The sequence below is a fragment of the Polyodon spathula genome, chromosome 14, assembly GCF_017654505.1.
Source record: "Polyodon spathula isolate WHYD16114869_AA chromosome 14, ASM1765450v1, whole genome shotgun sequence".
Taxonomy (NCBI): Eukaryota; Metazoa; Chordata; class Actinopteri; order Acipenseriformes; family Polyodontidae; genus Polyodon; species Polyodon spathula.
The window spans coordinates 9,138,584-9,155,891 of record NC_054547.1 but is presented as its reverse complement, the minus strand read 5'-3'; the positions used below and the strand labels follow the sequence as shown (position 1 = coordinate 9,155,891).

Genomic DNA, 17,308 nt, shown 5'->3' with positions numbered 1-17,308 from the left:
GTAGCGTGCTCCTGTCCAGCACTCCACCCTTGATTTCCCTCACAATAAAACTGATGCACCTTCCAAAATTCCTGCATTAAGTTACAGCACAGCTCTGCCACACTGCAAAAAGTAATTTACTATACTATCAGAAAATACAGTACTGTTAAACCAAGCTGCACGGTACAGTTTAAACTTCCACTTATTAATATTCTTTTTTAAACCAATAATTGTATGCCAAAACAGCACCTGGAACTACTGTACTGTTATGTCAACTAATGACAACATTAACACCAACATACATAATTACATCACTTTTAGGGGCATGTCACATTAATCAAGTCAATAGAACAAATGCAACAAGAAAATGCATTTCAGCACTGATAATGACATTGAAGTGTTTCTGCCACTGTACTAAAATAATCCATAAATAAAATCACATAACACTGATAAAAATCAGTCCCATGCCAGTGATTCAGGAAACAAAATAGGCAAGACACAAGAGAGACTGATTTGATAATAAGAATATGGATTGATTTGAATATTGGGAGTGTAGTTCCGGTGTCCTGGGGAAAAAGTGGATCACAGTCTAGAATTTAAAGGGGAGGTTCCATTGTTTCTAAGGTTTACGTATAGATCACTGTACTAGTGCTACATCTGGGGAATTAGTAGATCGAGCCCAGGGAATAAGTAGATTGGATATATTTACAAAAAATAAATCATTTTAAATGGATTTTGTAAGGATAAATTTACATAGATAAGTAGATCAGACGAATTTGACAGTATAACAATAGATAAAAGAATGTTGTAATGTACATAAACAATAAATATTCTAGTTCTTCTAGTTTTTTATTTTTCTTTAAAACTAGGATGATAATGTTTAGTCTTTGTAAACTGTTTGTTTGTTACCGCTAGGCCTACTGACAAAATAATACTAATAGCAATACAAATAATACTGTATGATTGTATGTCATTAGAATATATCACTAAACACTTTAATTTTGATTAAAGATTGAAAACATTTTGACAGGTAAAGTCTTTTAATAATATACAGTAAATAAATATTTGCGATCTCACATCAACTACAGCCTACATCTGACTAACAATGACATTTTAAATACACACCGGCAGAAAAAGTTGACAAACGTTTAACACTTTAGTCCGAATATATAACATATATATGACATAACAGAACCATTGCATCACACATATTTTACAGACAGAAAATAAATAAATAAAACCAAGAAAGAGGTGTGTTAACACATTACCATACAATCTGGCAAATAAAATGATCATACAGAAAATGCCGAGTGCAGTTAACTTCACCTTTAATCAAACAGCTGCCACGCCTTCCTTTTACTTTACTGTGCTTAAAATTGCATGTCATCTGCACTACTCCGACACAAATGCACAGAACATGTGTGGCTTGTCTTTCACATTAACACAGCAAAGACCGGTCCAGTTAGGTGTTTCCATGACGCCACGGTAGATTCATCAATCACAGACCAACTCCTAGTAGAGGACACATTGATCTGTTCCAATTGAATTGAGCTGCTGACCGCCAACAGCAGCATTACGGTTATGAGAGTGAACTTGGCTCATTAGTAACACTAGTAATAAAATAAGGTTATTAAGCAGAGGCTTAATAAAATTAATAACACAATGGCACCAGGTCAGATTTTAAAATTAATTTCAGCTGACATTTGTCACTGATGATGGGATCCACAACCAATTAATGTAGCATTTATTTGTGGTTGTCATCACCATAAAAATGACATTATAAAACTGTCATAACGGCTTTAAATGAACATACTTGTTAATTGGGGTGTTTCCTTTTTTTCTGTGTTTCGCTACTGTCTCAGTTTTATTTGAATGTAAAACCTCAAGGTACAGAACTCCATGTACTGTACAATGTACAATAATAGTGGTCAAGCTCTTGGATAAAAATGTACATGCTAACTTACAAAATGTTTTGACTGTTTGTTTTAGTTAGCCTAATAAACAGTTACCTCACAGTCCCTTGCAGTGGAAACTTTTAAAATACATTACTGTGAAATATCATACAGTACACTTATTACAGTAACCCGCAATATAGCAGTAACGCAGGTCAAAGTGGAATTACTGTGTAACCTTAATATCCAATTATTATTTAAATGTTTCTTGTTTGTGATTGAAGTATGGTAGGTGTATGGACGGTACTGCGGATTGTTGTGATCCGTTTGTCTTTGCAGGGGATGGAAATTATTCTCCCAGCAGATAAAAAGAAAAAAATAAGTCTGAGGTTGGGCATTTTTTTAGCCAGCTGTATTACATGAATAATTAATAGAGCCCATCCATACTTGATATCAAATATCACTGCAGTGATGGTCTGTGGATTTTAATGTAAGGACAGTCAAGGTGAAAGCAAGACAATCTTGTCAAAGATTCAATCGTTGAGAAAGCCAATAAAATATTCACATGAGCTGATTAAGATGTTAAACCGACAGGGCTTCTCAGGTGGTATAATGGATAGGAATTTTTTAAAATCTATACTGTACAAAGATTGGGTTGTAAAATGGAAACTGAACCAATAAACTCAAGTATATATTTTAGATATAATTATCTGCTACGTACAGCATACAGTAGAAACTGTTGCCAGATATACAGTACTGTAAATTCTTATTGCTACATTTATCTTATGCTTTTTCTCATTTATCTTTTATATTCTTATCATTGTATAATCTGGACACGTACAACTTTAGGCTACAACAGTGCTCAGCAGGTGTTACAGTATGATGCAGAATGCAAGTTGTAAAATGCTTCTTACAGAAATCTGAATGCATTGAGAATTAAAATGGAATATAGAGTTAACGGAAACATCTGTTAATATATTATTATTATTATTATTATTATTATTATTATTATTATTATTATTATTATTAATAGGCAAAGCAAAGTTTAAAGAATGACATCTTCCATATTAATCTTCAGCAAATGCATTTGTTCTATTAGCATGCAACAGTAATAATGGTACTGGCGTATAAACACACATTAGCTGTAATCAAGTTACAAGCCTCCCTTTCCACTATGACAGATTGCACATCTTAAACCCTTTGAAGAAATATTTAACAAAGTGTTGATTATTCAAAGCACCAGAGGGGACATCTATTCTCAGGCAGTAGGCCTAATTCTAAAAACAGAAAGCAGAGTTGGGTGGTAGGATGAGAAGTATGAAGTTTACAGGGAGTACAAACTACATTTCCCAAAATGCACAGGAAATTATTTCATACTGACCAGCAATAGACGAATTGTAGAACTTCTTATTTTACTTTTTATTCAATAGCTTTATTTAAAAAAAATAACATTTATTGACATGTAATCACCCCCACCCCCCAATTACCTGTAGGTCACACATGGCTAAATAAAGCGTCAATCACATTTGAAGTGACAACTCCTTAGGCAAGTTATAGGGACATACTAGTCCTGTTTAATCTAAACTGCTGTTAAACTACAATTTTAAAGCTCTAACAACAGCAATCATTTTCACACAGGCTGACCTACACAGTGTCTATTGTAACCCACTTCAGGGTCAAAATCTGTAGTCTGAAGATAATTAAGGAAGCTTCCCAAAGAAAATGTCTGAGATACACTGTAATGCGAATAAAATATGAAATCAAAAGTAACACAGGTGTCTCTAGGGTTAGACTTTCAAGCTACTGTACCTGGGATTCCAGACTTTAACCCCCAGCTTTAGCAATGGAAAAATACATATCCTGTACAGATGGATGGAAATTGTCAATAACAACTTAGCACCCTCTATAAATCGCAAAACTGAACTCGAGGTGAAAAGACTGGCAATGTGATAAAGTCTAGTCATTACTCTACCTACACCCATAAAATATGCCTATGAAGGGCTAGTAAGGTATTCCAAGAATCTAAAGCAACCTGCTTTTGCCGGTACAGAAACAACAGTTCAAAGCTGTATTGCTGACCATAATCCTAATAATCATGTGTAAACTGTAAACAGATTACACATGATTATTAGGATTATGGTCAACAATACAGCCACTGAAAGTTCACAGCACAGATTATGAAACTCCAAAAGCATGTTCTATTTTTAGTGTTAATGGTCCCCTTCAGATACCAGTTGAAGGATCAGTCTTTCCACAACAACAAATAGGAGTTGAAGAGACTACAGTAACACTGCCAGCTCTGTTGGGAGAGCATACAGGATTTTGCAGGATTACAGAACCATTCCTTAAGATTTCCTTGTTAACCCCCAATACTGATGTTCAACTCCATTCCAATGTAAAGATCTCAATTTAGCAGGAAACAAAAACCTGGTAAAACAATGCAAAAGATGTCATCCTCACCAGACTAAATATTTAACTGCTGCAAACATTCACAAATTTACCCATAACTTCAAACGATTTAAAATATTTACTTGTAAACCCAATTTCAGAGAAGACTGAAGAAGACTGATGAGAAGACTGTCCGGAGCGCACACTGACCTCTGAGACAGTGCTACATAAGTATCCTAAAGTACTTGGGGGTTTACATATTACTTAACTCAAATTAACAAATTAGTGATAAGAAAAGTTAAATAAGAAAAAAAAGAACAGTATACAGTACTACAGGGAATACTGTACTCAGAAGACAAGTAACACACACACACACAAATTACTGCCACACGAAAGAACATGTTTTTGTAACTTGTGTTCTTGTTTTTCATTGTCACTGCCTAGGATTCAGTACCCTCCCTGCACCTGAGGCCCAGATTAACCCAGCCTAACACCCAAATTGCAGCTACATTTTTTTTTAACTGTGCACTTGCTGATAAGCCAGGCAGCCAAACAATTTGGGCAAGTGTCGGAATCAGTTACAAATATATTAAATAACCTTCACGGATTCATACTTTACTGTGCAAATCGAAACCTGCAAACCTGTGTCACCAGACAAGAGGACCTTTTTAAAAAAAAAAAAAAAAAAAAAAAAAGAAAAAAAAAAGATTTTATCAAAAATGTTTTAACAAATTCAACAATTATTTATAAGATATGCGTTTACTAACCTATTTTTAAAATAGTTTAGATACTGTAATCAAACAAATTTAACTTTAACCATGCATGCTTGTTGACAACATAACTTGCTGACAGTTTACAAAATCAGTGCAATGGTAATGAGCAGAAACATGAGTGATGTTTTATTATTATTGTTATAATTATGAATATTTGGCAAGTGACTACAATAAGTCACCTTTTGAGTACACATTGAGTGTTCAACGTAATTATAGCAAAAAAAAAAAAAAAAAAGTTCTTTAAAAGTATTGTATGTTTTTTATTATTAAACTTTCTACTGTCAATCTGCAAGGTCCACTGTGGCATTACATTAATGAACTACTTTGGCATAATGGCTCAAATACACAGTATTATGATGTATTACTCAGCAACATGATACACAGCCTGCACTTTGTAAACACAAGTCCTGTATTGTGTTCCTGTTGTTTTACAACAGGCATATCTGGTAAAAGCACAGTGCAAAATAAAGCATTGCTTTTATTTTTTTATTTTTTTTTTAACAAAACAAGGTGGTGGGAACCTTTACTTTTCCTAGTGGTGTTTTAAGTAGCGAGGTGATCAGGACAAGAAGTGAGAAAGAACGAACCATTTTAAAAAGAAAAACATCTTAAAAGGAAAAAAAAACAACGCTGTTCCTGTTTCAAAAGCAGCGCATAACCACTTCCACTGCATCAATGAGAGAAGACTTCAGTTACAAAGACAGGCGAAAGCTGCAACAGCGACGCCTATAGTACTGAACCACTTCACCGCCATACTGTGAATTACATTAAAAACCGACGCCAATCACGTCCTAGCATTACGAATCTAAATCTAAAAGTTGTTATTGTTATCTGGTCAGACACGACATAATAATGAATCCGCAATTAGACAGAATAAATAAAGTTACCCTCTACTGTAAACTTCTAGTACACTTGTTTCAAAATGACATTTGTTGTAATTATTGTAAGTTACAATAATGTAAGATGATTGGTTTCCCTCTGCAGAAGAAACTTGTAAGATTACATTTAAATACAGGCACTCGTTGGGGTGCGTGTATACATAATAAGCGGTTATTCCAACATATGGTTATCGGTCCTTAATATTGAGCTTAATTAGCCGATACCGGTAAAGAAAGAGTAGGGTACTCTGGTCAAATGTTTAAACACCTGTCTTATGTCTTGAATGTAATTAACGTCGACCAGAATGATAATCCTTAAAAATTGGGTTAGAAAACAGAAATACAATAACAAAATGTTAAATTAAAAAAAAAAATAATACCTGTAAACTGCGTGATTCTATGCTGATGTTACACGCCATCCATGCTTGCGCCACGCTACTTGTGCAACGATCAAAAAAGTTAACATTTCTTTCTTGTTCATTCTGCAGCCTCTATGCCTGACTCTTTCTCACCCCCAGACAGTTTGGAATGTAGAAACGCCTGATCCCAAGCCAGTCAAACCCACTCAGCTTCTATTCTGTTCCTCTATTCACAAGAGCACAACAATAGCAGCCTTCCTATCTCCGAATCTGAATGCACACACACGACGCGTGCTTTTAATGTCTACTTATTGCCCGTCAGTGTTAAAAAAAAAAAAAAAAAAAAAAAAACAAAAAAAAAACAGAAACGTTCTACAGTAAGTTCTGTGTATAAACCTGCCGCAAAGTATACTTTGCACTTGACGTTAGTTTGTAACTCTTTCCCTCTACCCTTTACAGGAGCTATTTTAAAACCAATCCATTTAAATCCGACGATACTTTAAAAGCCTGTTTAAAACATGTGTTGATTTTTTTACGTGCAGATAGTTTACTTTTAAATTGTTTTATACTTGGTAAAAAAAAAAAAAAAAAAAAAAAAAAAAAAGTTTAACTACAATACCATATAATGTTAAGTAGATTGTCTTTCTAGTCTGACCGTGTCGTTCTTATGAAATGCATACAGTCTAACAGCAGGGCTTACTGCACATGTATCATACATACTCCCGCTAAACACACAGCGCAGTCATGATAAAACAGCACTGACGCAGGTCCTCTGAGATGCACAGTGCGTGACTGAACCGGATCAACACAACACTCATGTGGATATTGGCTTGTGCATTCAAAACAGAACATTCAAATTAAAAAACAAGGAGAGTCATATTACTAAAATAAAACAAAAGAAAAATGGCTTTAAAACAGCTATTGTGCTGAAGTGAGTACTTGAATATTCGGCACCCTGGTGAAGTATATACTCAGATTGGCAAAGGGTTGAAACCTGGGCTGTGCCAGACCTGTCTCTTTCAACACAGGCTTTGTAAGGTTGACCAACACTAGCAAAAGGGGTAAACAAATCTGTTATAAATATAATTCTTTGCTGCATACTGATGGTGTCTTATACTGTTGGGGGTAACTACTCACAAACCAGTGGTACTGCATAGGCAAAATATTTCCCAGTAACTTGAGCTGTCACATCTGCAACAGATCTGCCGACCCTCTCTGCCTCATCAATCGCAAACAATCAGCACTTACAAAAAGAGTCTTCCTTTCTGACAGGGACTCTGGAGAACATATTATTCCACTGTGGGTAGTCCAGAGCAAAGGGAGTGTAAGATTTACAGCCATACAGCTGCAAGGCTTTACTGGAAGATAAATCATTTAGACAAACAAGGGGCGTCATGCTTCCAGCACTATGCATCTATACTGCACTGTACCACGGCTCATTCAAATACTGAGATATTCAAATGCACCAAATGTAATCTAAACCCTATGGATAATTCTATCTCATGTGATTCCTCAATACCCCTCACTTTCCAAAGAAACTGACTGGGGACAATGTTGCTTTTCCCCGATTCTCATCTTACTGATTTTCCAAGTATAGTGGTAAACATCAGATATAGGAATATGATGATGTTTCAGTATGGAACCTAGAGCCTCAATCACGACTGTACACTTCTGTACACTTCTGAAGGCTTCATCGCATCCTGGAGCATTCCTTTCCTTCCAAGCTTCAACAATGAACTGATTGTATCTCAAGTTATTTGCCACAGTGCACACAATACAGTTAATCCATAACTACTAAACCCTCAACAGTGATGAACTTAGAAATACTAAAAGAAACTAAAATTCAGTAACTATATCCAATTTCTTGGCGCTTCTAAAATGGAAGCTTGTACTGTAAGACACAGAAATTCTTTGCTGTATAGCATGTGTTGGAGTCCCGACTTATTCTTAAAACCACCTGGATGAATGTGTGGGATTAACATGTTTTTAAAAATAAATAAATAAATAAATAAATAAATAAAACCTGCTGACCAAAGCATAGCACAAGACTAAGAGCTGTTGACATGCATATTTGAATTAGACAATATTTATATGGGGACTTACAGAAAGGTTTTCTTTATACCTAAAACTGTGATTCACATGTTATGGGACTGCTATAGGAAAGCTGCATTTTGTCCGTATCAACAGTATTACAGTATTCCTCCACTCTTATTTTACGGTGGGAGCATATCAAATACAGCAGTTTAAAAACATTTCACACACTGCAACAACTTCAAAAGCAATGAAGGTCACAAGTACAGTGACTGGCACAGACAGGGATGTGAAAAACAGTTCAAAGAAATCTCCTGGTGCGACCAAGTGGTGGCAACCAACTGTATCTACTCTTCCAGTAAGTGATGCCTGCTGTGGTTGAGGTGCCCCTGTGAATTAGATTTTGCACCTCAGAGAGAAATACTTTTAAAAGCTGCAGGGTCCCACCAACACGTTCAGTCTTGCACTAAAATGCAACTCATGTGTGACTGCTTGCTTTCATTATTACAGTACATAATACAATTAGATTGAAGCAGCTAGACTATCATCTCAGCTTGGTCTATGAGGGGTAAATAATTTATAAGTAACTGTATTCTTCAAAACTGATGGGATGGGTGCAGATAAGTCAGTTAAAAGTGAAATTCATTAAAAAAAAAAAAAAAAAAAAAAAACTGTTTTTACAACATGAGGGAGCCTCAATCTAGCACATAAATTACAAACTAATGTACACGCACAGAGTAAGCACATTTTATTTTATGGTAGTACAGTTCTGAAAGTTTTTTAGTTCAATTGCACTTTCCGTACTGAATCCTGTACAAATAAAAACAATGTGCTTACTATCTATGAGAAGATTTAGTTTCAGTTTCTTTTGCAGGGAATTTACAAACAAGCAAATTACAGTGAGAAAAAAAAAATAACCAAGTAGGATATATTGTAGTTTTTACAGAAATCAAAGTGATATTCTGAGGTAATTTTTGGTGGAGAGAAAAATATCTACGTCACACTCTTGGATTAACTACCACAACAGCATTGTCCTGACCCTTAACAACCAATTCACACTCCTGATTTGTTGGTACAGTACTCCCCTAACCTTTAAACTCCCACCTAATAGGCTCTCAGTAACTGTCATTGTAGTCAAAGTAGGTTATTAATAAAGGTAGCACTCGTACAAAGGTCGCCATCTTTTAAGCGTCGCAGTCATTTTGATCAATTTAAAATAAATGCTGCGGCGCCAAATTGAAGTAATACAGCATATTAACCAAAAAGCGCTCAACAAACATAACATAGCTTTCCAGGGATGTACAGAAGACCACCTTAAATTAGACAAAATAAGTGCAATACAGGCTAGAGTTAATGTAATTCTGGATCCACAAGCAGATTAAAAATGTGGAATGCAGTGCTGCTAAGCAGTGTGGGATCAGAAGATTATTTGTGGCACTTCAAGCAGTGACACACAAACAGAACAAAACTATCTGAGAAATAGGCCTATTTAATTTTAGTTGGTGGGAAAACAAGAATATTTTAGTGCAGTAGGAACTATATTATTGTTATTTCAAATAAAATTGAAAATTAACTTGCTGCTTAACTTATTTATGAAAACAAATGTGTATTTTTGAAATGCAACAAATTGTCTGTTTTTCACCAGATAATTGCATTTAAAAAAAAATCTAAAATATAATCCTGCATTATGCAGGTTTCTGTTTAGGGCTGAACCAGACACCTCAGTATTCCACTGAAAAAGCAGTACATTTTTTTTTTTCTTGAACCATTGTTTTCACAGCAATCACAAATCGTCTAACTGTCTTTGTATAAATGTTTCACTGCAGAACCAGCTTAGTAAATCAGGTATTTTTGTCAATGACAAACTTAACATTGTCATACAAAATAGCTCCAATGCTCCACCTTGTGAACCTTGCTGGATCTGAAAAGAGCTCAAATGAAGCCGGCAACAAAATAAAACAGAAATCTGGGGTCTTTCAGATCTGATGCCTGCGTATTTTCCAAGCAACAGTCGCTGCTGCAATAAATTCACATGGTCTGCAGCAATTTCTTGTGTTTGTCGCACAGTGCTAAAAGCCTGCATAAACAGTCAGTGTAAGCAGTTCTCCCTCCTCCTTCTACAACTGAACACACAGGTCCTGCAGGCCACAGACCTCACTACCCACTCCACTGCTGCTGGGTCAAAAACACACAGAGCTTTTTTGTCTGTTGCTTTGAATTCCAAACACTGAACACATGCCCACTTTCCCAAACATCATCATGCAAACAGCTTGATTAAAATAAATCAGCATTCAGTTATTTTGCAGTGTTCTTTTTCATACAGTAAACCAAGAAACTTTTGTTCAATCACACAAGCTATTCAGAGTACACATTTGGTACTTTATTCTGCTTCTGTGCACTCAGCTCGGTCAGGTATTAATTATACAGCACGGGAAACGTGAGAGTGCAGAGATTAAATGAATAGCACACACAACAGACTGGAAAATCACTAAAGAAGAAATATACTGCATAATCCCATATTAAACACCTGGACCTGATACAAGGCGTTAATCTATATGTATTAAGAGAATATTCATAAAACCCAGTTAAAAAGCCAGGCAGCTGTTCTGGGGTTTTTATATCTGTCAAAAATCACTTCAAAGTTAAACAAATCTGACAGAAAATTGTTATGGTTTAACAGTCATTACAGCAGTATCAGCGTAAAAAAATTTCCATTGTAAATAAAAAAAATGGGAGGTTCAAATGAGTCATTTCAGAAGCAATATATCAAAAGCAGAAGCAGTAACAATTTTTGAAACACTCATTTCTACAAACTTTGGAATACGTGTATGTACCAAGCAACAAACTAGATTACAATACAGCATGTGTACACAGACAGACAAACAGAGAGAGAGAGAGAGAGAGAGAGAGAGAGAGAGAGAGAGAGAGAGAGAGAGAGAGAGAGAGAGGAGACTTAGTTTTGAATTAATGTACAGCTGAGGAAAGGAGCATTGACTATTCAAGATGCAATGCCATTTTTCACAAAATGTTGACTACATTAACGATCAAATATATTCCTTGCTTTGAATACAAAGACAAATGTGATTTCCTTTATGTAATAAACATTCAGATTTTAACCATTAGGGGGCATACTATGCATTAACAGACCCATAACTCCTCTTTTGAGATCTGTCAGATCCTTCCCAATATGCTAAACGCTTTACTAAAACTGGCAGATATTTTGAGAATACATTTATAACATATTTCTCCACAAAAGTCTGGCGAGATGAATGACTCAATTCCATGAAAGTTCTTGTTTAGAAATAAAAAAGCAAAAGGAATAAAAAAAACGGCTTAAACTATATATCCTTTTGTAATACTTAAATGACCGTCTTATCCCAAAGCTAAAAAGACATACAAACTAGCTACTGTAACAGTTACAATATACACACACAGCTTGAATTCAAATACAACAAATCATTGCTGATCAAAGACTGAAAAAGAAAAAAAAAAAAAATCAGGTAAATATCTCTGTTCATTTTCCTGAGCACATTTCTACGAAAAATTGATTTGAAATCAAATGTATGATTAAGAGTACTGTCAGTGTTACATTTTATGAGGAATTGCACTTGCCCCAAGTCTCTCTGTTTCTGAACAACAGCCCAACTTACCTGACTGAAAACCACACAGAATGTGTCTTGGCTTCCATGCTTCTGGTCCCAACAGAACCAAGACCAAGTGTGATCTTCATCCAATGAACTTAATTTATTACCTGTGCTGTGTTAATCAACAACAACCAACCCATGTCTGTTCTCTTGAGTCCGACAATATACGCAATTGCTGTACCGGTAATGACAAGCAATACTGCCTCACCACAAAGGAAGCATAAGACTGCTTTTCAGTGACGTAAGGACTGTATGAGGCACAGCACAAGAAACACAACATTGCACAGCAGTTACAAAAATAAAACAATCCAACTTCTACAGCAGGCTGTCCATCCTTTTTAGCAGTGATTTATAAAGAAGAAATGTAGAATTTAATTCTTAATTATTTAAAAAAGAACAAAGTTAAAAACAGAGAAACGTTTCGGCCAGATGGCCTTTAATCAAGCTCTAGTGAATATACACAGCGCTCAGTTAGATACTGTACATTAACAGATGATCAAGTTAATTAGCGATTTAAATCATTCAAAACTAACAACTCAAATAGTCATCATGATGTTTGTAAACAACACTATTAAGTTACAGTACAACTATTTGAAAACATGTATATTTGTTTTAGTTTATAAATCATCCACTTCAATATTAACTTATTGGCAACACAATTTAAGTCTATTTTCCAAACATATTCAAAAATGTTCCTGTCTGCACCTACCCAAAGAAAATTATCCAATAATGTATCTATCGAGGCTAAGGCAGTAGGGATCAGGCTATCCAATGTAAAAATGCAGAAGCTTTCATGGCAAAACAACATTTTTTTTCTATTACCCCCCTCTAGTGGGCATCCTAGTTTATTTTTTATAACCATAAATCTTAACATTGATGCCATATGTTTAGCTTCCTTAAAATGGTTCGCTACTGGGGAATTTAAATTCTCCCATAGAAATGCAGGTTTTAACAGGGCCTGTAGTTTCACCAACACGTAAAAGTCCACAAGGACATTTTATCATGCAAACCACATATTCAGAGGCACATGTAAAGTAAGCCTAAATATAATATTTCCATCCAGAATATAGATAGTGGGAGGTCTTACATCAAATGATATTATTACACTGTGCATAGTGTCCGCATGGTTTATTCTCCCAATAGCTCATATCAGAAAATGTGTCTTGGTTACTATCTTTATCTGAATGTGAAAGTATATATCCCAAGTTCTTCCCTTGTTTGTAAAACATAAGGGGTGGTTCATAGAAGATCGATTCTAACTTTTCATTCTCAGCAATTCAAAGCCATCCCATCCCTAGCAAAGTCTCTATAAAAAGCTTGTCTCTGGCCTACCCAGCTTTGCAACACCCTCAGGCTGGTACTCAGGGAACTGCCCCTCCGACGGTACGCTGACTGTCCTCCGCAGGATTCTCCCCTTGGATGAGTCTGACTGGCTTTCATGGAGCACCTCAACCGGCATCTGTGATGGAGATATCAAAACCAGTGGTCATGAGAATTCAGAGCCCACACTTTCCTGTTCTGTTCATGCCATTGGTGATGGAAACTAACATAGTTAATGTGGGATCAGTCTGAGAATCTCATGGAACATTCTGTGGATGGCAAGAGATAACTGGTTCACCTACACTGCACGTTTGCTTTTTTTTTTTTTTAAAGGCGTCTAAAAAGTGTAAGAACACCAACTACATAAACACTAGTTCTTTACACAGAAAATAAGTGTGATTCCATAGGACAGTGTGTCTAAATAGGTTACTAGAGTTTACATGGGTTGTACACTATTTAAATTCACTAGCGGAGACGAAAGCGACTAGAATCTCTGCTGTTCAGCGGTATGGGCTGGATTTTAAAATCTGTTTAAGGGGTTCACTAGCGAGTAATTTACTTGGTGTGTTTTCATTGATCTACTTTGCATATTCAAGTATATAATGCATTTTTCTGAATGAACCTGACCCAAACAAGTCTCCCGTTACATATTAGTGTGAGCCAAGCAAAGTTTCACATTGCTTTCAAAATTAAACAACGTTTTATACCAATTAAGTGTGGGAAATTGACCTCATAGTAAATGTATGGTACAGTACAAATAACAATGGAATCGTGTGTACTTGACTTAGAGTTTTATAAGCGCAGGCCCAGCCATACTGAGGGCACTCCTCTTACCTCTTCCTCCTTGTTGAGCAGTATCAGCTGGCTGTCTGTCAGTATGCAGCATTTCCTCTCCCATGTGGTGGTCTCGGTGTAGGGGGACTGGCCGCAAGACAGCCGGTGAGTGGGCGGCCCCTTTACATCTGAAAAGAAACCAAAAGGAAAGAAGTCAGTGGACAAGAGCAGTAAGCCAAAGCAAAGTATTGCCACAAATACAACAGTCAGTCAATGACAGAAGTAAGCTCTCCAACATTTTTTTATGTCATATTGTAAGCACAAACCAAATTTAGGTCCAGAATGCAATACAAACCAGTGATGTGTGTTTCACAAAAAGTTTACTGCAAAGAATATTACAATAATTACAGCACACTGTGTCAGCATTTCATAGAAATAATGACAACATTAAAATGTAGCTATAAAAAGCACAGCCTATCCACAAATTACAGCTTTATGTAAAGTGCACAGTATGTCGAGTAATTGGAGAGCTTGATACATTAAAAGCTCTTTTGGTGAAGCCTGTACTGAGGAGGATGGGAGGAGGTTGAGAAGTATGAGTCTGCATAATGTTGTGTGACCACTAGATGGCAGTAAATATATGTAAACAATGTCTCCTCCAACTGATGCACTCACAATAACAGGCAGTCATGCAGTAGGTTTATAGTGTACTACAGCACATACTACTTTTTCTGGTGACTTCAAAGTTAATTGGTAAGGGGGAAAGGGTGAATCAGACTCCTCTGCAAAGCAAAAGCTGTAAAACTCAATTTCGATCACTTCCAAATAAATAAAAGATAAGCCTAAAGTCAGTGCAAAAGGTGCTAGCAATCTGCTGCCTGTGGTGCAATGTGCTGGAGCTGCTGTTTTGAAATTATACAGTATTTAATTTTTTTGTTTCACCTTGCCTTGAACAGGGCTACCCACAAACTACTGTAACAATGTACAACCTAGCATAATGTAAGTGTATTGAAGTGTCTGTTTCTTGACAAAAATTTTAAAAAATACTTGATAATGCCAAAATGTCTTGGCAATTAAGGCAATAAAAAGGCAGCCCATCAATTCCTATGCTGTGTGAGCCTGGCATACGTAAAGATTGTGACCCTATAATCCCCAGCACATCAATCCAGATCTAACACTGTTTCATTCTGCCTCTTTAGGGACATCTTATACAATGAATAGATAAAAAACAGCCTAGTCTGTCACTGATTAATCCAAATCCCAGGACTGTCATTGTACAAAGGCAGTGTACTAAAAATGTAGTTATGAAAATATGAACAACAACAAAAAAATTACTAATGAGTTATCCTAATACATATCACTGTAAGGCTACAGTCAGTACAGTAATTGGCAAAAGAGCAAGTCTGTCAGAGCACTCCACATCACACACCATGAAAACAGTGTTTATGTCAGCCAAGGGTCAGAGGTCATGAGGGTTAGCCTTTAGGTGCCTCATTCTACAGGTAGAGCAAGCTCATTGAACAAACATATATGACCTTAAAACATGGGGTGTGAAGGCAGCTGCAGGTTCAACTGTGTTCTTCAGCCCAGTGACTTTGGGACTGGACATGCCAGGTCTCGGCGCTACAGTGGTCAATTAGAACTGGAGTGACCAGCAGGTGTTGGCGAGAGCACTACTCTAGTATTTCTCCACCGGAGAGCAAATTCGCAGCAGTGAGTTTCAGTGAAGACTTGAAAGTACTGACAGATGGAGAAGGCAGGGAGTCCAGAATGCATTCCTTGTGCCAGATTGACTTGGTGGGTTTTCAAAAGATTGCATTCGATGGTAAGAAGCTACAGTCTAGTAAAGTACACAGCCTGCTGTAGTTTGTGCATTAGACGACTGTACACTTGGTACTATAAATGCATCCGTCTCCATCTCCATGTACCTAAAAACACATTCCATATTTTAGTATAATTTCTCTTTCTTCTTATAACTGAGTTGTAAAATAAATGTAATCCTTCACATGTTTTATATTATTGTGTATTGTACATGACCTAGTAGTTACAGCCAAGGTAAAAATGAAAGGGAACTTGGTCTCACACATTAACTCAGTTGGCCTTGATGGGCTAATCACTAAAATCTGTTTTATTCTTAATATTATTAAGGTAGCAGGTAGTTACACAAGTGACCAAGTTTAAGAAATGTTACAGTGAACAGTTAAACAACACCCTTGCTCAGATAAAACACGCTGATGTATCTTGTACTTTGATAAACCAACCAACCGCCCAAACATAAAAGCTGGCTGTATACTTTAAAAGGACTGTTTCTATTTTGCATTTTTGCAACCACAAGAGCCTCTCACATAAAACATCCTCTATTAAAATGCAATGTTCCTTACAAATAAGATCACTTTGATATGTTGAAAACATATACTGTATGCCCAGATACTGTGCACTGTAATGTTAACGTCCAATACATTATTTTATTTATTTTTTTGTTTAATGTAGTCAGTCATTTTAGTGTATGCATTACAGTATAACATAACCCTTTAACATTTCCCTGTGGTAAAGTGGTTGATAGTGTGCAGGTGCAGGTGATTAAAGAACAGACAGACAATTGTAATCCAGGTGAAAAGGTTTGTTTTATTTATATTTAAGTCCAGTGCCTGATGGCAAAACAAACAATAAATAATAATGGAGGTAAGTAATACAGAGGCGTGTATTACATAATTTATAATCCCTGTGCTGCCCCGCAAATAAAAATCCTGTTTTTATTATACATCCACACAAAACACATACAGAAGTCTGTTAGTGCATAAATTAGTGCTAGTGCTTTTATATTTGTGACAAAAATGAAGTGTTGTCCGGTTTCGTGCTGGCCCCTGGCGACAGCTCTGGAACTGTGGTAACTGTCTGGTAACTTGCAAGACAAGACGAGACAATTACAAACAAACAAAAACACAACACTCATGGTTTTCAATAACAACACACTTTTACTATCCTTCTGGCTTTAACTCACTACAAACCAATGCAAAGGTACAGATTACAATCATCCGTCCCCCTTATATGCTGTCACGCATGACCCCTTGGTAAACAAATGCAGCTGCCTTTACAATCTGCGGTCGCTAAATTGTTTTCCTTCTAGGTCAATATGTTCTTGCAACGGAGTCTCGCCTGACTGACCGACTTCCTGACTCCGGGAAAGAACTGTCAAGCCAGTCCATTATAAAAACTCTGCCCTCGCTTAGTACCCTGACAGGTCGGGAGGGAGATTTACAACCAAGGTTC

General features: G+C 36.3%; 1 protein-coding gene across 5 annotated transcripts in view; it reads right to left on the bottom strand.

The window, feature by feature from the left end:
• The window catches only part of LOC121326750 (ras GTPase-activating protein nGAP-like), an 85,560-nt gene that overhangs the window by 30,189 nt on the left and 38,063 nt on the right, over positions 1-17,308 (bottom strand). For 3 of the 5 annotated variants that reach the window (XM_041270202.1, XM_041270200.1, XM_041270201.1), the window contains 2 exons: positions 14,099-14,226; positions 13,277-13,403 (listed from right to left, as the gene is read on the bottom strand). In XM_041270202.1, the coding sequence (XP_041126136.1) occupies positions 13,277-13,403; positions 14,099-14,226 (255 nt within the window). Of the gene's footprint in view, positions 1-6,290; positions 6,488-11,950; positions 12,045-13,276; positions 13,404-14,098; positions 14,227-17,308 lie in introns of those variants that run through there. The other 2 variants (XM_041270204.1, XM_041270203.1) reach the window with 2 other exon arrangements.